This window comes from Podarcis tiliguerta (genome assembly GCF_965153285.1).
Source record: "Podarcis tiliguerta genome assembly, chromosome: 6".
Classification (NCBI taxonomy): Eukaryota; Metazoa; Chordata; class Lepidosauria; order Squamata; family Lacertidae; genus Podarcis; species Podarcis tiliguerta.
The window spans coordinates 37987413-38008893 of NC_139539.1; the positions used below are offsets into that span (position 1 = coordinate 37987413).

The 21481-nt window shown below is 41.6% G+C and overlaps 1 protein-coding gene across 2 annotated transcripts in view; it reads left to right on the forward strand.

Annotated features, from left to right (window-relative positions):
• The window catches only part of PLXNA2 (plexin A2), a 386922-nt gene that overhangs the window by 292244 nt on the left and 73197 nt on the right, over positions 1-21481 (forward strand). For both annotated transcript variants that reach the window (XM_083444223.1, XM_083444224.1), the window contains exons 14-17: positions 1745-1862; positions 8585-8721; positions 13725-13892; positions 18048-18141. In XM_083444223.1, coding sequence (XP_083300349.1) covers positions 1745-1862; positions 8585-8721; positions 13725-13892; positions 18048-18141 — 517 coding nt within the window. The remainder of the gene's footprint in view (positions 1-1744; positions 1863-8584; positions 8722-13724; positions 13893-18047; positions 18142-21481) is intronic.

Consider the following 21481-nt stretch of genomic DNA (forward strand, 5'->3'; position numbering starts at 1 on the left):
GAGCTTGTGTTGCTGTGATGTGCAGCGATAGCGGATCTCACATTTGGTAGCATTTACGTGTTTAATGTTAAGCCTCTTTCAAAGATTCTGTCTAAAGTGTCTCTTTGTGGTTTATTTAAGTTTCTTTGTGGAAGGAGATTTGACTAAGGCTGCAGAAAATGGTAGGATGGTATAGGGTGCTGTTGTTATTGTGCTTTCACAGAATGAGCTGCCATCAGTACAGCAAGCAGAGGTGTTGCAAGAAATCAAGTGGGTCTTTCTCTCTCCCCCCCCCCCCCACAAATCTGGTATATCTGGTAGTATAACCACCCCCACTTTAGCTGTAGATCCACCCACTCAGTTGTATGGCACAACATGTGATACATTCTTCACTGTGGGTTACCACCCTTTTACATTACTTTGAATCCCAACTCACCCTCATTTCCAATACAAGCTCAGATTTTGTCAGCAGCCCTATTTTAAGGAGTGTCTCATCCTGTTTCAGCCTGATAATGGACAGCCAAAATAATGGCAATGAAAATATAAAGGAGACAGAAAGAGACATACATGTACTAGTTGTCTGTTATGCTCCCCTTCAATCAGGGCCGGATTTAGGTTTGATGAGGCCCTAAGCCAGACATAGGCAAACTTGACCCTCCAGATGTTTTGGGACTACAACTCCCATCATCCCTTACCACTGGTCCTGTTAGCTAGGGATGACGGGAGTTTTAGTCCCAAAACATATGGAGGACTGAGTTTGCCTATGCCTGCCCTAAGCTCCTGAAGGTAATGGGGCCCTTTATATGTCCTGCTGTCCTTTGTCAACAACAAATTGTTGCTATTTTTTGTGTTGAATATATGCTATATGGTAATTTATGGACCTAATAGGTATCTAAAGCCATTTGCACATAACAAAATATGTATTTTATCAAAGTAATTGAACTGAAATACAATTAAGAAGAAATATATAAATAGTGAAATTTGGGGGGGGGGGGCAAGAGAGTGGGGCCTTAAGCTATAGCTTGTTTAGCTTATACGTAAATCTAGCAGTGCCTTCAATGCATTCACTCCATTCAAGCAGTCATTGTGGCTGGTCCCACACCACATCCCTGCATATATTCTAGTCCCCATCCCACCCCAATCTCTGGTTTTTTGGAGGGGGGAATAAGAATGGTACTTGATTGCATGTACAGTTGTGCACAGGGTCCATTTTTGCATAATGCCTGTTGTATGAAAAGTGGGACCAGCAGTCACAATTATCTCCTTCGTGCATTGATTGAACATGTGGAGAGAGAAGAGTAGCTGTTTTATCTGTGAATATTATATCATTGTGCCAATGTTATGTTCCACTTGCCTCATGCTCTCATCACTATCGGAGCATTCTCTTGTGATCAACTTGCAGAGTTTATCGTACCCCATTGGTGTATGTGTGCCTGTTGTTCATTAAACTGTGACCTGCAATGAGAGCCATTCCGTTAATGAACTCATCTTTTAATTCAAGGACTTCACACTTTCTCTTCTATAGGCTAATATATTTGCCATTTGTGCTTTGCTTAGCACTCAAGTTTACAGCTTGCAATAATTGTAACTAATTTTGACTTTCTCCCCTTTGAATTACTGCATGGCAAAAGGAAAAAGGAAAGACTCTATCATTAGCTCATTCAGAAGATGAGAGAATCAAGGTTGAAAATGATGGGGCTGGGAACGCAGCTAGGTACAACTTCCTTTCTTTTTGTAGGACTCACTATGGATTTTACATTTTCAGAATTGTGTGCGAGATGGGACAGGCTGAGCCTGACATCAGTTCCGGCCCTGCACTTCTCTGCATTGGAGAGTGCAAGTCAGAATTTGTGGCCAAGTCTGCACAGCATTACACATTTGTGGTAAGTACCAGGGCAGTCAACTTCTTACCAAATACAAAAAAGAGTCATTTCCACCTCTTACAAATTAATATTTACTGGGGATACAGAATTTTTCCAAAGGTATATAAATGGTTTATTATCCATGCTTTGTTGATGTTCAAGCAAATGTTTAGTTGATAAACTGTAATCATGTTTAGCATACTAGCTATCACATACCCTCCAAAATTTCTCCAATGAAAACAGGGATGTCCCATTCCATAATTATAATTTTACTATTTATAGCCCACACATTTTACTGGGTTGCCCCAGCCACTCTGGGCAGCTTCCAACATATATGAAAACATAATAAAACATTAAACATTTTTTTAAAAACTTTCCTATACAGGATTGCCTTCAGGCGGCTCAGGGGTCAGATAACTCCATACCCTCCAACATTTCTGCAATGAAAATAGGGACGCCCTAAGGAAAAGTGGGACATTCCTGGGGCAGATCAGATGGCTTCTCTAAATCAGGGATGTCCCTGGAAAATAGGGACACTTGGAGGGTCTGCTATCAGGATATGATTGATCATTTGCTTTTGCATTACTGTCATCTTATTAACTTGGATATGTCTTCCTCAACTTCTTCTCAGCTTGGTCTCAGTTTAGTAAAGTAGTATTTGAAAGCATATCACAATAAATTAAATGTGGCTCCATTGCAGTGCCAGTGACTGTCCCCAAATTGCAGCTTCATGTGATATCTTGATCTATGTGATAAGTTGTTAAGAAATGTAAAGTCTGTTGTGTGAGAGGGCTGTGGAGAAGTGTTTTCTAGTGATCAGCACATGGAGGGGGGGACATCATATACAATAAAAAGACATTAACTAAAATTGGGATTTAGTACTTAAACATTACAGTCCACATTGTATAAAGGAAACTCAGTTCTGATCTAGACTAATACTGTGTCCATGAAGCCCTCTGTTAAGCCTGACTTAAACCTGCTTAAAGTGGTTTACAAATAAAAAGGAAAATTAATAATCCAACCATTAAAACACAAATTAACAAACTAAAGGTAATGTGGGGCCCTAACATCAACCAGTCTTAATAACTTTGGTTGTATCTAGTAATTAATTTGTGGGCCAAATGTTTTGTCAAACTTAAATCTCTCATTGCCCCTAGACTGCTTATTATCAGTTTCTGTGTTATGCTTATATTGTTACACACATAACAGTGTATGTATTATGCTTACACTAGTGCCTTGTAAAACCATGTTATATCCTCACCCAAAAGTAAGGCTGACTCTTACCGCTTACACGTATCTTCTGTGCCAAAGTGTGTCTTTGCAATGTGAGTTTGCAATGCTTTTGATATCTCCCTCCCTCTTTGTCATCCTGCCGAAGATGCATAATTCTATCTCTCCCCACACCCTACTTTCACAATGGAAAGAATAATGAGAACACTTATTACTCTGGAATTAAATTAATAGAATTAATCTATGGAGTTGCCTCTTTCTATTATGTTACACATGCATTCAGAACACTATGGAATAGTGTTGTGTAGCTGCCAAAAACAAGGTTTTCTTGTACTGCTTACGCTGAAAAGTAAAGATTTCTGTCTCTTCTATCTCTCTCCTCAATCCTCCCCCACTTTCTTTTGCATCTTTGCTTGATTTACAATGGTATTTCTCCATTTAGGTAGCAAATGGATGCTAATTCAATAGAGGTTCCATTTATCTGCTTAATCCAGAGTTCCTCATTGCAGCCTTCCATTCCTGAAGCGATCATTGCACTCTTCTGTTATTTAATTATCAACCATTTTGTTCATATGATTGCAAGTCACACCTGGGGCTTTTCTGCATTCCCCCTTTTGCCTAAACAAGGCATTTTATCCAGCCTCATTGATTTTGTGTTGACTGCATGCTAGTGCTTACCAATTGTCCACAATTTGTATAGTAATTGATAGATGAGTCAGTTAGCACCTGCCTTCCCATCACTGTTATGAGCAACATACTAGAATGGAAACTTAATTTAGTGGTGGCAAAATATTACTTTAATGGTGGCACATGAACAGCTTGCAGAAGACAAGGAGTCAAGAGATCAGAGTTAGCAGAAAACATTTAATTATTTTTATATTTTATTTTATTATGCCTTCTAATTTTATTACTAAAACACCAAGGCAGTGGTGAAATTGCTTTGGTGACATCTTGGTGCATTTGGTGCTGCATCAAGAAAACTATATGTAATGTGATGGGGGAGAGCCCTTCATTGAGGAAGCACACAGTCTTCCTTAAGCCTAAAGAAATCCTGCTAAAGCCTAAAGAAATATGTACCCATGGGTGCTAGAGATGAACCAAGCCATAACTTTAATGCCTCTGCCTCAGAGGCTAAGGACAAAGTTGTTTAAAGAGCTTAAGGCCTGATTTTGAAGATACTTTCAGGCATATTTTTGAACTGAGAGGCCTTGCTTGTTGATAAACATAGAAGTTTTACTCAGAGTAGACCTCGTTAATGGACCTAACTTAGTCATGTAACTTAATTTTAATGGGTCTCTTCTTAGTAAGCCTTAGTTGAAAACCATACATAGCAGGGGTCAGCAACCTTTTTCAGCCGTGGGCTGGCCATTGTCCCTCAGACTATGTGGTGGGCCGGACTATATTTTGGGGGGAGAAATATGAATGAATTCCAATGCCCCACAAATAACCCAGAGATGCATTTTAAATAAAAGCACACATTCTACTCATGTAAAAATACGCTGATTCCCAGACCGTCCGCGGGCCAGATAGAGGTGATTGGACTTCATCCGGCACCCAGGCCTTAGGTTGCCTACTCCTGATCCATAGTGATAATTATTTCATTTTCTCCAGAGTAACCATATAGGGCTTGCATGAAGCTGCTTTTTTTATATAGAGAGTAAGTGCTTCCAAACATCCCAAAATGAATCCAGAGCAGTGCCCAAAATGGCCGCTGTGCTCTCACAGGAAAAAACAGGATGTCCCAGTTTTTCTAGGACAGTTGCAGGGTATAGACTAGTAATCTGATTTTTTAAGCCTATGTAACCTAGGCTACATGCACTTACACACTCCTCTGAATCCTCCAGGTAATCAAAAAGCATTATCAGAATTCATGGACTCATCCAAGTCAAGCAGAAACACTTCAGGTGTGAAGCAGGGCCAGTGAGGAGTGTGGTCTGGGGAGAGTTCTGAGGGCCAGATAGAAAGACCCAGAGGCCCCAGGCCTGAGGCCTGCCCCCCTCCCCCACTCTAGGAGAAGCAGGCAATATATGTGAGCAAGAGGAGTGTAGGGTGGCTGTGCTTCTTGAAAGGAATGAGAAGGGGGGAAAGGAAAGGGAAAGGATGTTGTATCATAGCAAATAGTCATAGCTGTCAACTTTTCCCTTTTCTTGCGAGGAATCCTATTCAGAATAAGGAAATTTCCCTTTAAAAAGGGGAAACGTTGACAGCTATGCAAATAGTGCCTCAGTGGAGGCAGGTTTCACCTTCATCAATTTATTAGAAAGGGAGCTGAGACCATTCACAGTTTCTTATGTAAGGTCTCTAAATAGTCTAATAGACGTAATGATATTGTGTAACATACTCTGCTGAGTTTGATCTGGCAAGCCGACCATAGGACTTCCTCGCCCAGCTTAGAACTGCCTTTTGTATTCAAACCCTTCAGCATCAGAAGAAGTCACACCGCTAGTGCCAGAGGCACAGAGCATTCATTGTATTGGTCCATGTCAAACTGCTTGTTGTTGAAGAACAATTATTTTACTGAACAGAAGGCCAACAGTCTAGGGCCACGTAAAGTAATAGCCAGTGCATGAGTGAAGGCAGTTGTGAAGATGAAGCTCCATGTAACACCTTGCAGCAACTTGATCAACATATGTTGTAAGTTATCATCCTTTGCATTGCAAGGCCTTTTTATGAATGGAAGAAGCCTTCTCCTGTTGCCTGGATATATATTTTTTTTGCTTCTCTGTTGGCACAGGCTTCATAAAGGCAAGTCAGTGGTACTTAAATATTGTAATGAGATGGAGAGATTGCAGAAGGTGGGGCTCAGCTTCAACACTCTCTTCCTATACTTGACACTAAACAGATTTTGCTTGTATGTTTTACGGCCAAACTAGATATGATGGCAGCTGCCCCATTTGCTTGTTCACATGTCTTTCCCATTCATGTATAAAGCAGAGAATGTATAATTTGAACATTAAAGGCAATGTGTAGGTAAGGGGAGCAGAATTACGACCACTGTCTTCTCCTTGCCCTGCCTTGATTCCATGTAGTTAGTCCAGCATTTGTGTTCTTTTGCCTAAGTCTTCCTCTTCTCTGGTATTAAATCTGGCAGGAGAAAAAGGAGCTTGATCAAAGGGCCAGAGGAGAGAAAGTTTAGCTCTCCACACCAGTGTTCCTTTTTGATGTGACAGTTAGATACCCTTCCCACCTTATACATGTATGTGTGAGCAGGTTAGACGTAAAGTAGCAAATGTAGCTGCAATTTTCACATTTTATTTGGCCATAAGGCATCAGTTATATTGGGTTGACAGTCTTCTGAGTCTGATTCAAGAGGTGAGTAATCAACTGAAGCAAAATAGGAGTCAATCACCCCATGCCAGATAAATTCTGTCGTCCTCCCCCTTTCATCCTTGGACAAACCATTACGTAAACAACAGCAGGGTTGTGACTCTAGGTGGGATGTTCACAATTCATAGAGGAAAACAGTGATTTAAGAGAGTCAGTAAGGGTGTCTGACTGAAACACCCTGAAATTCCTTGTTTATGTAGACAGAGCTTGTTATCCCAGCATAATAATTGGTAAGTGTATCAGAAAATACATGGGGAATCACAGTGAAAAAATTGGCTGCTAGCCAAAACATGGGGGACTGTTGGCTCAAGGAAAGGCGACTTTGTTTAGCACCAGAGGATACTGTGAGAGTCATAACTAATTTGAATACTTCATTATGCAGGATTAATCTAATTTGCACATTAGCTTCAAGAATGGAGAACTGCAGCATGTTAGGTCTCTTACATTTAATTTACAGTATTTATATTCTGGGGAGATACCCTTAAAAACCTTGCTCTGTCTTTGAAATCATAACAAGCAAAAATAATTTGAGCTTCTTATTACTGTTCCTCATAATTTTGAGCCTTTTCCTTATTTTGGCTTGATATATCATGAGGGCCAGAATCTTCAAAACTGAAACAAAATAGCCTAACAAACTAAGACACCTTGGAGACCGTGTGAGACCTAAAGTCTGCCAGTTTCTGCAATAGCCATCCTGTCCATTGTTATCTAAAATTGCATAGAATTGTGCATTTTACATTTCTTAGGAGTTCAAGGCTGTAACCACCCTGTGTTAAGTGCTATTTAATATTAACGATGCTGTGCTTTTCATTGATAGATTTCAGAGCATTTTGCTCTAGAAGTCAGCATCATTATCTACATTGTATAGAGGAGAGAAATCATGACACAGAAGAGCCATTCAGTAGGCTAGGCAGGAACTGGAATAAGCACTTATTTATACTGAGTTCAATCACCTACCTAGACTACAATGCTGTCATTAGAGCATCATTATGTAGCATAAAACTCAGGCCCAGATGTAAGTCTCATATCTGGATAAAACCTATCCCTCTGATTGTTCCTTATATAGCCTCTTTGAATGCCTTCCAATCCCCCAAAGCTGGGGAAAGCATATCTGAAACATTCAGTGTAGGTCACTTTTCAGAGCCAGGGCACTGGATGAGTTTGACCACTGAGTTGATTTTATATGGCAGTTTGGATGCTGCCTTCTGGGAAATACCATGAGAGTCTGTCATACTATATGTAGTATGAAGTGTGTCATGTTCACTGTACTGTCTGTTATTGAACAAAGATGGTACTGTTCAGGGAATTCAGAAGGGATATTGCCCAACAGCGGATATGAGTCATTGTAGGGAAAGGACTAGCTAAACAATTTGGTTATATCCATGGACTAAAAACAAAACTGTACCTGATTTATTCAGATTTATTTAGTAAGAATAAGCAGCAGTCACTAATTATGAACACGTTGATTGACACGTTAATTCTTTTAGTTCTGCATGGGGAGAAATGCAGTCTCTAAAATAGTTTCATTTCAAATCCTAACAGTTCATAAAACTTCTATGTTTATGTATATTTTTGTGATCTGTGACATTGATGGTTTTATTTTATTGTTACTATGTCTTCCATTGCTTTTGTCCAAGGAGTCCAGAGCAGTGTTTTTTCCTCACGAAAATCCTGTGACATGGCTAGGCTTCACAATAGTGCCTAGGCCCAAGCTAAGCAACTTTTATTGTTTTGTGATGTTTTGAGCCTCAGGGTTTATCCACACTTCCTTTTGTCCCACTGCTTTCCCCCAGGGAAAACCCTTCTTTCGCACTCAGTCAGAGCAAACAGCAATTTTGGTTTTCTCTGGATTGATGTTTGCTCCAATTTAGCACTAAAGAGTGGGGAAAGGATTAGAGCAAGGGAAAACCACTCAGATCTGTGCTTTTGAGGCACAGGACAAGCAGAAGTATGGATAGCAGTTTCCCACATCCAAGCACCAAATTGGGGGAGTCATTAAAGAAACTTGAGGGGAGGGGCAGAAAGAAAGAAATACAAACTCTTCCTGCTAGCTGTATTTGGTCATGTATTTCATGTCTTCAACCAAAGGACCTACCTTCACATAGAAATGCAACTTAGTGCTGTAGTCTTATATGCAACAGCATCACACCATAGCAGATTATCTTGTTCTTTTCTTTCTTTCCAAGAACCCTGCAGTGAGCACCTTGAGTCCTAGCCGTGGACCAGAGTCAGGAGGGACTATGGTGACCATCGCTGGCCATTTTCTGGGGGCTGGCAGCAGTGTATCGGTGTTGCTGGGTAACCAGACCTGCGAGTTTTATGGGTAAGGGGGCTGGTCCATGGATATCAGTGTGTGTTATTGTAATTGTGCTTCCATGGGCAGCGTTTCAGCTACTCCAGCTATAATATGCCCAATATCTTCTTAATCACCTTAAGCTACCCTGTCACTGACAATAATGAGCATTGCATAGCAATGAGCCCGTTTAATGTTTATTCATTTTATCCATTGCTTTATTTTCATATAGTAAAATCCTGCCCCTTCTGCAGATCCCAAGCATGTTCTGCTGTTGTAAAAATCCCTTTAAAGTATCTCCACCCCCCTCGTCTCATGAGTAAATGCAATCCTGAAAGAACTATAGGCATCTCTTTCCACTTTGGTATCCTGATTGTAGATGTAGCAGAAGATTGGCAGTTGCCAGAATGGTGGGGAAAGTTCTAATTGACAGAGACTAAGGATAAAGTGTTACTCTTTTCATATTGAAACTTGAGCTGTCACCAACAAATACCTGTTTTTATTTCTGGGATGAATTCCATATTTCACCACTTTTACTCTTTATGGAAAAATGCATACTATATTATTTGTCATTTTAAAAACATACAGTACATTGATAGATACACCCTGATTTATGCACCATTCATATGAGCTACAGTAATCATTAATAAGCATCTGTTGACATATGCCTTTCTGCATTGTAGTACTAGTGTAGCTTTTTATCAACTGTTCCAAATATTTCATAATACGAAAAACATTCTTTCCAGGCTTTATGAAGAGCTATGGAATTTGGGCTAGTCACAAAGGCTCTTATACTCAATGGCACTCCATCCCCACCTGAAATGTCCTAGTATGGGGGGCATGTTCATATGTTCACAGTAAAAGTGCTCTCGGGGCCTAGTCTGAAGTCATACGGTGCTCCAGCTCAGTGGAACAGCATGTGTGTGGCACACAAATGGCCCCAGATTCAGTCCCTGGTATCTCCAGGCAGGGCTGGCAAAACACTAGACAGGGACTGCCAGTCAGTACGTGTGCACAGAGCCTTGAGTTCCGTGATGGAAGAAATGTAGGATATAAATGTAACTGCAGTAAAAGTGATAAAATAGTTGCTCAGAGGAGTAGGAAATGTATGTGCATTGTTCAAGAAGGGATGTGGAAAGCTAAGTTCCACCTTTTGGTCTATTTTCCCCACTTGTATCTGTTGCTTGTTTGTAAGATAGAGGGAACTTGGTGACATGAGGAAGTACAATGCCACTTGCCTGTTCTGCTTTCTCCTTTCACCTGCTATAAAACCAGCTTTTCCCAAGCTGTGTTATGGAGGCATAATATATGGGAATTGCTGCTTTCTGCAGCCTCTGAAGAGATAAAACAGCTGAGCACCCATTTTATGCCTGGACTGGGAAGCAGTAGATTAGGGACAGCATGTTAATGAGTGAGTAGGATTTAATGGACTTAGTATTTCCTCATCTCATTCAATAAAGGGTTCATTTATACCTTTGGAACAGATAAAAAGGAAAACAGAATATGCTTAGTTAAACTTTACCACCTATTTTATTTCATATCAGTAGATGAGATTTCTTCTTCACAGACTTTGGTTCTCCGATGTCTTTTTAAGTCTTGACTTGTGTAGAAGCTCTCTTGGAAACTAGTGCTGGGACGTAGCCAATGCTTTTTTCCTAGAAAAATAGGTGCCAGTACTCACCATGAAGTTGTTGCAGTAAGTGCCACACTTTTTAACAACAACAAAAAGAGGTGCCGGTACCTCGTGCCCTTCTACAAGAAGTAGAAGGAATACATTCTTTTAATTTTCTGGCCATCCAGGGCTCTGGAATGTTGAATGTCCCGTTTGAACAGCTTAAGGTTTCAAGGGCATAGCTGCCAGTAAACCTTTACAACTCTGCTACCAAGGCTAGAGGGAATAGTTTTCCTGGTAATCAAAATTATTATTTTATAATGGTCTGTAGGTAGAATTTTTGTAGAATATTTTATTTCAGTGTGCTGTTGAAATCTAGCTTCCAAGGCCAGACTTGGTCCAGCATAATAATCCATATAAATAAATGGTTATATTTAGGCATTGCTCCTAATTCACTGATCTAATTACTCCATATAACCTGTAAACTAACACTGCTGAGAATCCAGCAGTATGCTGTTTACTCCAGCCTTTCCATACAAGGTCATAACATGGCCTGTTTCTTCCCACCCCCTTCTCTCTTTTTTATTGCACGGTTTGTAGGTGATGAACTTGGCATGTACTCATGATGTGCAGGGAGACTGATTAGATGAAGCAGTTTCTAATGAGATTCACTATAATTACAGCTTCCCTCTATTCTCCTGCCTCTGATCGGAGGAGTGGGGAGATTCACCATGACGACATGGTAATAGCGCAGAAAGCTAATTAACTGATCACAGGGAGCTTGCAGTAATTCTTTGCCAGCAGTGATGTGTCGCTTTGGATCTCACACAAGGGCTAAGCAGGCTTCTCTGAAGTCTGGTCTCTAGCATGCTAAAATGCCTGTACTCACATGAGGCCACTGGTGGCAGGGAATAGCTAGGACATGACAGAGAATAGCTAGGAATCATTCAGCTCTAAGCAGAGTTGACTTTTTCTGAAGCCCAAGATAAATAATTGTAGCTGTTTCTACAACTCTACTTAGTCTTCCTTTTTTACTTTGCATCTTCCATTCCTTCTCTCTCTCTTGTTACCCTTTCTTCCTCCTTCCTCTTCTGTTGTCTTCTGTCTGTCTGTCTGTCTGTCTGTCTGTCTCTCTCTCTCTCTCTCTCTCATACACACACACACACACACACAGAGAGAGAGAGAGAGAGAGAATGCACTGACTCTTGCCAAAAACACATCAACAGAGGCTCTTAACTGCACATTAGAGATCTTTACTCAATAATTCAGGAGCCAGGCTAGAAACTTAGAACTGAGCAGAAACAACAAAGATGTCCCAACAAGTCCTCACACCCCTCCTGTCAAGTTTTTATAGACGAGGTGTGGCAAGGTTTCTCATAAGACTCTTTTGCCTTGCGAGAATGCGTTCTGTCTGGGCGAGTGAATCTGTTCCCATCAGTTGAAGTAGTGCACAGTGCTTGGCAAGAGAAATGCACTCATTCTTCTGACTCCTGTTCAGTCCCTGCCACCTCTGGCTCAGCCATCCCTAATGGGTTCTTCCTAATGAGGCTCTACACTCAGCAGAAAAGGTGGAAATGGGAGAACCTGCATCCTCCATACCCGGTCCCCACAATTCCCCCACTTCTGTCGCCTCCTCCTCAGTCTGAGACTGCCAAGCCATGGCCTGTCCCAAAAGGGAAGTGGGGCTCATGATACACACATATAAATTTGAGTTGTATAATCCTTAAAACAGAATGCTTACTGGCTGTTGGAAGGGGAAGCATGAGAACTCTTTGAACCTTTTTTGCATTGGAAGGGGAGAGTTTGGCTTACTTTACTTAAAAATGAGGTGGTAATATTTCTTCCTCTTGCTTTTTTTTAAGTCTGAAAAGTCTTACATAGCTGCTCCTGTCTCATTTCCTGGCTTGGACTGGCCAGAATGCCCATGGCAGGATAAGGAAGTCCTATCACATCATACACTTGCTGCTGTCACCACCTCACTTTTAAGTAAAGTAAGCCAAGCTCCATCCCTCTGAAGTATTCATGAGATTTCTCCTATCCACCCCAGTTTTTGAGGGCAGTTTCTTTTCAACCTCCCTCTTTCCAAATTGCCCCCCCCCCAAAGTTGGGCTGAAACTATTGACCCAGCTCCAACATGACCTATGTTTTTATCACTGCAGTCTAACTTGAAGCTCATACCTTGTACTGAATCTTCCTGCTGCCTTTGTGTGCCAACATCACACTTGACCCAAGCAGTATTACTATTAATATATTATGGTTAATCATGTTTATTACAGCTTTTCTTAAGAAGGCCAAGAACCTTCAGAATTCTAATTGTATGTTTGCACATTTACACATCAGGATTGTATTTCTGGGGCATATACTCACTGCAGCATGCAATTCTTCTCATTTAACTATCTCTTTTTCTGACATTTGCTAGCTTAGAATCACTCCTCTCTTCTAGCTGCTTTCCCATCCTTAGAGGAAATGTACAGGTTCTCCATATCTTTTGCTGGGGTTGATTTTGGGCAGACTCACAGCAGAAAGTGGTCACTTCTAGACAACCTATTTAATGAGTTTTTCGCCTGATTTGTTCATGGAAAGATTAGGCAACATAGGCTATTTAATTCATCTTGATTTGTTTGCAGGCAGATTAGATGATGTGGCATCAAGCAAGTGCTATCCCACACTTGCCTGTTCATTGTCCCCATCACTTTCCTTATCATTAAAAGTTCAATCTTTTTGAGGAAGCAGGTTTGTTTTGCAAAAGCTCGAAATCAGCTTTAATTGCGCAGCCTGGAATTTGTCAGGATGTGATTGACTCCCACCTAAATATAGTGACAGTCTGGAAGCGCCCTTAATTAACCCTTCCCTGCCCATTTCTTTTCTCAAACCTACACCCATCCAAGGCTGTTTCCGTTGAGAAACAAACTGTCAGGAGTACAGTGGCATGCAAACCTTCCATCCCAGCTTCTTTCACACACATACACATTAGTCAGTCTTTTGCCTAACCTCCATGAAAAATGGTTTTCACCCAAGGGTGCTTTTAATTCAGGAAGGACCCACATGCAACCTGATGCTGAATAGATAGGACTCTACCACATGCTTGGAACACTTGAAACACCACAGCAGATTTAAAACTCTGAGCAAGTTCCAGTCTTAATATTACAATGAGTTGTATCATTTGAATGCAAAAAGTTGTAATGCCTTCAGTTGGTTAGTCCTTGTACTGCAGCATTATTTGTCTTGTGCCTTCAGGTAGCTACCATATCTGTTAGGTAGGCACTACATCTCTCCACAAAGGTTGTCACCCATTTGTTTTTGGTAGAGTAAGCCCAATGAATTTATTTTATCTGTGGGTCATCCTGAGTGCTTGTTGTTAGCTGCCCCTTGATTGCCTTCCTATTTGTTAAAGGTTCCACTTCTCTCTTCTCTTTTACAGGAGGTCCATAAACGAAATTGTGTGTGTGTCGGCACCTTCCACTCATGGCCTTGGCTCTGTCCATGTCTCAGTCAGTGTGGACCGGGCCCAGTTAGAGAGCATGTTGCAGTTTGAGTACATTGATGACCCCAGAGTTCAACGTATTGATCCTGAGTGGAGCATTGCCAGGTAACTGGAGTCTTTTAACAGCAGGAGCACCAGGAGAGCAAATGGTTAGAATCAGGACATGGCTAATCCCCCAGCTTCCCAACAGTGGTGAAAGTTATCAAAGCTGGTTGTAGTTTTGGAAGGATTGCTTCAAAGCAGAGCCGTCTTTCCTATTGGGCTTACTGGCGCATTGCCCCAGGGCGCTGGCCTCTCAGGGGTGCCCCAGTGAATGGGGGAGCTGTGCGGCTTTGCTGGCAGCCTCCCCCTTTCCCTGCACACCCGCCAGCTGTGCCCCATGAACCATATGGGTGGCGAGTGTGCAGCTTGCCTCCCAAGCCTCCACAGGAGGAGAGCAATCCCCGCAGAGGCTTAGGATGGAAGCTGTGCCCGCCAACTATATGGCTGTCGGGCATGCAGCTTCTTTCCCAAGCCTCCGCAGGAGAAGAGCAATCCCCACAGAGGCTTGGGAAAAGCTCGACAACTCTGGGAAATGGGGGGGCCTGGGGGCTGGAGGGATCTTTGCACCACGGCGCAGGATATGCTTAAGAAGGCCCTGGTTCAAAGCTACAGTTTTTGCAAGGACTGCAATGTTTTGGGAGTCAGTGGGGCTTCAAGTGAGTCAAAATGTATTGAAATGTCTCCTTTTGCATCATGCTTCAGTTCTATGAGAATTCAACCATTCTTTGAGGAAGGTGCTCAGTGAGAGAGTTGTCCAACCTCATGTAGCAATTAAAAAACAGAGATGATTGTGAGTCAGACTATGTTTCATGTGACAATACCATTTTGATTCCTTGCTTTAGGTGTGTAATTGGGACTTGAAATAGGTTGAAATTGCAGATTCACTCTGGTATCCTGGGGTATCATAGTTCAAAGTAGCATACTTGGCTACACAGCTGATAGCATGCATACTATGGGTGATGAGCAGTGATCTTCTCAGTCTTGGTGCTAGCGTTTTCATCAGATTGTGCCTCTGGCCAGGCTATTGCCTGTTCCAAGCCCAAAAAGAACAAATAAAACAAATATTAGGTGTGGAGGAGTGGGAAAGAATTGTCATTATATTGGCTTCTTCTCTAGAGCAGATATAAAAGGCACACATAATACTCATCTCCACAAATGTCTTTAATAAAAGGGATAGATATTAGTAATCTTAAAATAATTTTTTTGCAAAACCCATTAAGCATCTTTAGTATCTGCTGAAAGTGTTTCATCGTTTGAAAACAATTGAAACAGTTGCTCATAATTGCTATACTGAAATAATGATGGGGGGGGTGGTTGTTTTGTTTTTAATTCATTCCAAGTTCCTCTCTAAATGCCTCTTTCTATAAACCAAGAAGGGAAAAATCTGATTGAATTAGTTTCTTGTTGAAGATACCTCTTTGCAGATGCAAATTCTATAAATATATTTGATAGACATGACAGTGCAAGAGTCCATTCAACTTGTGTGGGTTTTTTTAAGTACAGCTAAAGTTTTAAGGAATTATGAAAGCCTAAACTGTGTGTCACTTTCTGCAGATTCTCCCGCTTCCTATCCCTCTCAGCCCTTCAAAACTTATTGGTGATGACTCTAGAATCAACACTAACTTTAAAAACACTAATTTAAAAACACACAGGGCAAAGAAAACATGGTCTATGACTCAGTTCAGCAAAGCCAAATCCCTTATGTGAAGAAAAAGGGCTATTATCTATAATTCCCTTCTATTGCTTTACTCGCTATTGTCAACACCCAGCTTCTCAGGCTCCTTGGGGATTTATTCCACCTGTGTAAATACTGCAGATTTATGGATGAGGTCTAATCTTCCAAGAAGCTTGGGACATCCATTCTTGTGGATTTTCTGGACTCAAATGACCTGGGCATATTGATGAATTAGGCCCCTCAGAGCAATGCACTATGATTGCTGGGCCTCTGAACAGTAGTTCTGTATAAATTAGCTTCCTATGTTCCTGTGTAGTTGCAGAAGCTCAGAAGTCTCTCTGGTGGGGCAGGGGAATCCCACTTCATTCCTGTTCATAATGCAAAAGTACAAACTATCTGGAATAGTATGTTTCCCATCCACAGACCTGCATTCATCATTGCTAGGCAGTTAGAACATCCCTGTTCCCTGAGTTGGAAAATAAGAGTTATTAACTCAATTGTAATTACTGAGGCAATTACAACCATGGCAATCTGTGACAAGATTCTGGGAGAGCAAATGGAGCCCCGTGATCGCTCCCATCTGCTGAAGAAGGGCACAATTGCTCATTAAGGCCTCCTTCTTAAGAGCACCAGAGAGTCAAGGAAAAAAAAAAAGCTGATCAAAACATACCAGTTGCCTAAAGATGCACAGCTACACATTCCAGGAGCACTCTAAAGTGCAGGAGCTGATAGACTAAATGCTGGGTCTAAAATGCTGGGTCAGTTTCTTCACTGCTGTACCTTTTTTTAGCTTTTGTAGAACTGCACGCAAAGGATAAAATGTTTATACACTAGTTTCACACTGAAAACAAAACTGGACATCTGGGGAGATGGAAATGTTCCCTACATAAATGAGCAGAAGTGAAATCTTAAGAGGAGATTCTGCCTTGACTCTAGACATCACTGGGAACATTGTGTACATCATACTGGCGGGGAAATCAGTATGAGAACTTTTTAAAACTTCCACTTCTAGCACCTTAGGGAAACTAGTTCTGTGCACTCAGTGGCAGAGGAACTGTGCTTGAAGATATGTGGTCTTACTTACACATATACACAGCCGGAGCATCGGATGGAGGGGCTTAGAGCGTTTCACCCCATAATATATTGCTTCTCTATTAGTCACAGCTTTCAATCCAGCACAGAGCAAGACATGTCTCTATCATCAGCTCTTGCGGCATCTCCCCTCCAGCTTCCAACTCACTGAACACAGCAACTTTCCAGTCCAGCCCCACCCCCACCCCCCTTTTTGGCTGTTTCTCACCTAGATTCAGTTATTGCAACCCAGCTCATCGCTTTGAAAAGCTCATCAGGGCAGGGTACTAAAGTGGCCAGCTGGTCTTCATCTTCAAAGAAACTTGCCTGACCAGTTCCCCAACCTCCTCTAACCTTATAAGAATACTATAATGAGCCCCCCTAGATCGTATCAAACTTTGGCTTTTTGGATGTAGGGAAGACAAAATAAAGACTTGGCGAGTAGTGGCCAACCTTCTCATCAGCCTAAGGCCAGGAATAGGGTGAAGGGAGGGAGAAGAATTTGAGTGACTGGAGCTGAGCAGATCTCTGGTACACTATAAATTCATTGCAGGAGAAACTGAAGATAACATTTATTGCACAGAAGTGATTCAGTAGACTGCCAAGTCATAGACTCAGACTGGGCTAAGTGTGATTGTGAAGGCACTCATAAGTTGCGTAGGAATTTTGAGGGGCTGGTTTTCTCAAATACAGCAGGGCTGTTGTCAAAGAAGCTCTGCATAAGGTCAGTGTTTGTAGCAGGCTGGATTGGCTGTGGGTCTTTTTTTAACTTCTAATGTGGAACAACCATAATTCCCTGCTCCTCCCTGACATCTCTGCTACTGCGGAGGTTAAAAAGAAATTTACTGGTTGATTTTCAAATGAGCTGAGCTGTGCTAAGCTGTGCTGAGTGTTTCAGCTGAGGAAATGGTCTCAAGTTCCTTGATGAGCAGCTTTGCTGTCACTTGCTTTGGCCATCATAGTCCTCTTTTCACTTATTTGACAACCATTTCTTCCATGTAAATTTTTGTCCTGTGTGTAATAATTTTGCTGGGAATTACAGAGGAAGGAAGGCTAGCAAAACAGCAACTTGTTCACTGCAAGCGCTATATAATATGACACTTCTCTTTCTTCGGAGCATGCATCACTGTATAAACCATTAAGCACTCTAACAAATTCATTGTTGTTATTTATTTAGTCCTGGATCTTTATATTTTTCCTCCTGCCAACCCGAAGAAATGTTACGGGGAGAGGTGACTGCCCACTAGGGGGACAGATGATACTAGAAAATCCAATTAACTTGCAAGACAGCTCTAGCCAGAGTCAGGGTGATGGTATATTAATCCGATTTGTCACCTAGTTCCTATACAGCCTGGAGAAAACATATTGCTGAGTTCAACAAGCATTTGTATTTGCCAGAAACATGGGCAATGGGCTCTGCCCCAGTCTCCCTTGCCAAACCTTATTAACCAATGTCATCTGCTTCCCCACAGCGGCCACACACCTCTGACTGTCACAGGGTCCAACCTGGATGTCATACAAGAGCCCAGGATCCGTGTGAAGTACAATGGCAAAGAGTCTGTCAATGTAAGTAGTTGCTCTTGCCAATGGTTTCATCTTGCCTTAATCCACTCATTGCATGGTTCTTTGTGGACATGGCCATGTCATCATAAATTCTATTTCTACAGAGGTTTTTTTACTAGCTTGCTTGCCTGCTTGCTTGCAAAAAGTTTCAAATTTACACTTACAGTCCAAGACATAGAAACATGAATCACAAGCGGTCATGTGCATAGAAGCCCTTTGAACAGGAAAACTGAACAACCTGATCCTGTAGAGTTCAGTAGCAATTATTCCCAAGCAACTGTGCACAGGATTTCAGCCTCAGTTGTCTACATTCAGTGGGAGAATTTCAAGCATATTTCACTCTCATGAACATCACTTCTCTACATGAGAAGAAAAGTATTGTGAAGTGAAATCTAGATGATGCACCATCTTAAACTCCCTTTGGAACATACCTTATTTTAATGTAAGTCATTTGACTATAAGGTAAAATGTAATATAAATACTTAGTAATAATCAGGGAAGCCATTACTAACTTGTCCGTTAATTTCAGTAGGTCTGATCTGAACATGACTCGATTGGATACAACCCATAGCTTCTGCAGATCTTTTTCCAAACACACATAAGCAAATTTTTTTCAAACATACAGTCAACAAAACAATTATTTCCCATGAGCTCCAAAAGTACAAGGGAAACCTTCCAATTACTGTCTCATTTTACATTTACCCTGAAACTAACACTACTTTAAATCTTTAAAGCCATTTAAATAAAAGCATCTCTGTATCAAAAGGTTTCAACTGCTGTTGTTTATCATTTAGATGATTTATTTGTTAAAACTGGATTTTAAAAATAACACTTCAACAGTCAGGTGTAAGTAACACTTCTCAGATGTAAGTAACAAGATTCCAAAGAGTCCAGACAGTTGATGCATTCGCACAGCTTTCTGTTGTAATAAAAGGGATCAATAGGATAGGCTATTAACTGTGATAACCTTTGACATTTTATTAGGAGATGGATAATCAAATGAAGTCTATTTCATTTGGTGGGGGTTTTTTTACCCATTAGCAACTAGTACTGACTTAACTTGTCCATCGGCCCTTGCGGATTCATGCATCTAAACCCTACAAATTTACAAGTTCAATTTGTGAACATTAATGGTTCAGTCTCACAGCAGTCTGTCATAGTGGCTATAATGTTTGATTTCACTACGAGAGAGGGAAATTCAGAATGATACTCAGCTGTTAAATTCCCTGAATAGTTTTGAGCAAGTCACAATTGCCCAGCTTTCCCTACCTCACAGGGTAGTTGTGAGGTAACTTAAGAGCTCAGTGGGATAGAAATGGAATAAAAGACAACTTTGTACAGTGGAAGGAAATACTGTAATTCACTACCATGAGATTCATATTTGCATGTGGCTACTTTTTCACTGGTTTCACAGAGGCACTAGAAGTTTTGCATAGACAACTACCTGGAAGGCACATGCCTGTGCATAATGACTTTTTCCAGGATAAGATCCACTCACTTGGCCATGCAGTGCCTAAGCTAAATGTTGGATTCTTCTTCATCTGGAATTGTGAGGTCTGTGTGGGCAGTGCAGTGCATCCAGAAAAGAATTGTGTTTGTGCAGAATAGCTCACTCTACATAGTACCTTTTTATAATATCTGAAGAGTATACCCTACATCACCATTGTGGAGTTAAACTGTATGTGTGACCCCCTTGTGCAGTCACATCTTAGGGGACATCAGGTGAACCTACTTTTTTAGGGCAGGGAGTCATTATCACAGAGGGCTCATTCCTACTTTGCCCCACAAAGCCCTGTCATTTGGAGAAACTGCATTAAGCAGAGGACAATGGAGACATATGGGCTGGTGTCATTAGTGAGGCCCCACTATATATCATCCAACACACACACAAAACCCTCAGCAGAAGGGAGAGGTGCGCTAAGTAAACATGCAGAGAGGGTTTGAAAGAGACACAATGGAAGTGGTGTCTCCGCTGAGTCCACCCCTCCTGAGCACCTGCTTTATGAAAAGAGGCTACCCTGGGGGCCATTGTGAAACTATCAGAGCCTCATAAAAACAAGAGATGAAGAGCCTTTTTAAGCACACACATTTGCCCTGCCCCAGGTCAGTGTGAAAGATAGCCCATGGGCCTTGCAAATGTAGTTCATGTTTGCAGTTCCCCATAGTTTCTCCTTGCTCTGAGGATGCCCGCTGTGAGTTCAGTAACTAAGGGTCCACACCTAGAGGTCCGCTTTCAGTCATACCTCTAAAATGATAATAATTGTACCACTGCAAGTTATTGTGAGCTCCTTCCCTTTCATAGCATCCAAAGAAGTTGCCGTCCTAGCTCAGCCCCCCCCCCCCACAAGGTACTCTTGAGGTGCTTTTGTTCAAAGCAGGTTTAATTTTTAAACATGGTTTGTGTTACTGTTCCATTGCCAAAAAATGTGCACCTATGAGCCAAGACAAAATGCAGTAAAGATTTCTGCAGCTGCTGGTCCAGATGTTTCTCTACATCTTATGAGAAAATTAAGAAATTACATATGCAGCTGTGCATGGTACTTACACAACACAATTGAAGCAAGAAGACCCGCAGAGAAGGAAGGAGTGCAAGAAATTGGTTTATGCACAATGCTGTTGTGAGTACAGCATTCCAACCCAAATGGCCTTCATGCTTCCCAGATGGTACTCATGGTTAGTCTTTGTTGCCACATTGAGATTCTGTGCTTGTGCAGAATACCCGGATATACATGTTTGTAGTGGAGGAGAGGAGCAATTTGCCTCCTGTACCTTACTGACTACGGAACTTTAGGAACTTGAAACCTTAAGTAAATATGACATTCTTTCCTTTCCTTTCCTTCTCTCTCTTTTTATTAGCTCTATATGGCCTTTCAAACCATTTGTCCCTCACTTTATAAACCACCATGAATAGTTAAAGCCAATAAATAGGGTTGTAATCCATTTTATCTTTGGGTATAGAATGTAAATTGTGATCTCCCTTGACTCTGTAATTCAGATATTGCAACAGCTGCCAGGGTAATCAGAATTCACAGAAGAAAGGGGCAGAGCTCACTCAGTAGCAGACATGCTTGGCATACACACAGCTCTGTTTCAATCCCTGACATCTCCAGGAGGGGCTGGGGAAAACTCGAGCTGGAAGAGCCAATAACAGTGTGAACTTACGGTAGCCAACATGGTGCCCTTTGGATGTTGGATTATAGTGCCCATCAGCCCTGACTGTTGGCCGTTCTGGCTGGGGCTGATGGGAGTTGGAGTCCCAACAACATCTGAAGAGCCATAGGCTACCCCCTGCCTCCCCCCGCCCTGGCATAGACAATTCTGAAGCTGGTGAATCAATGGCTGG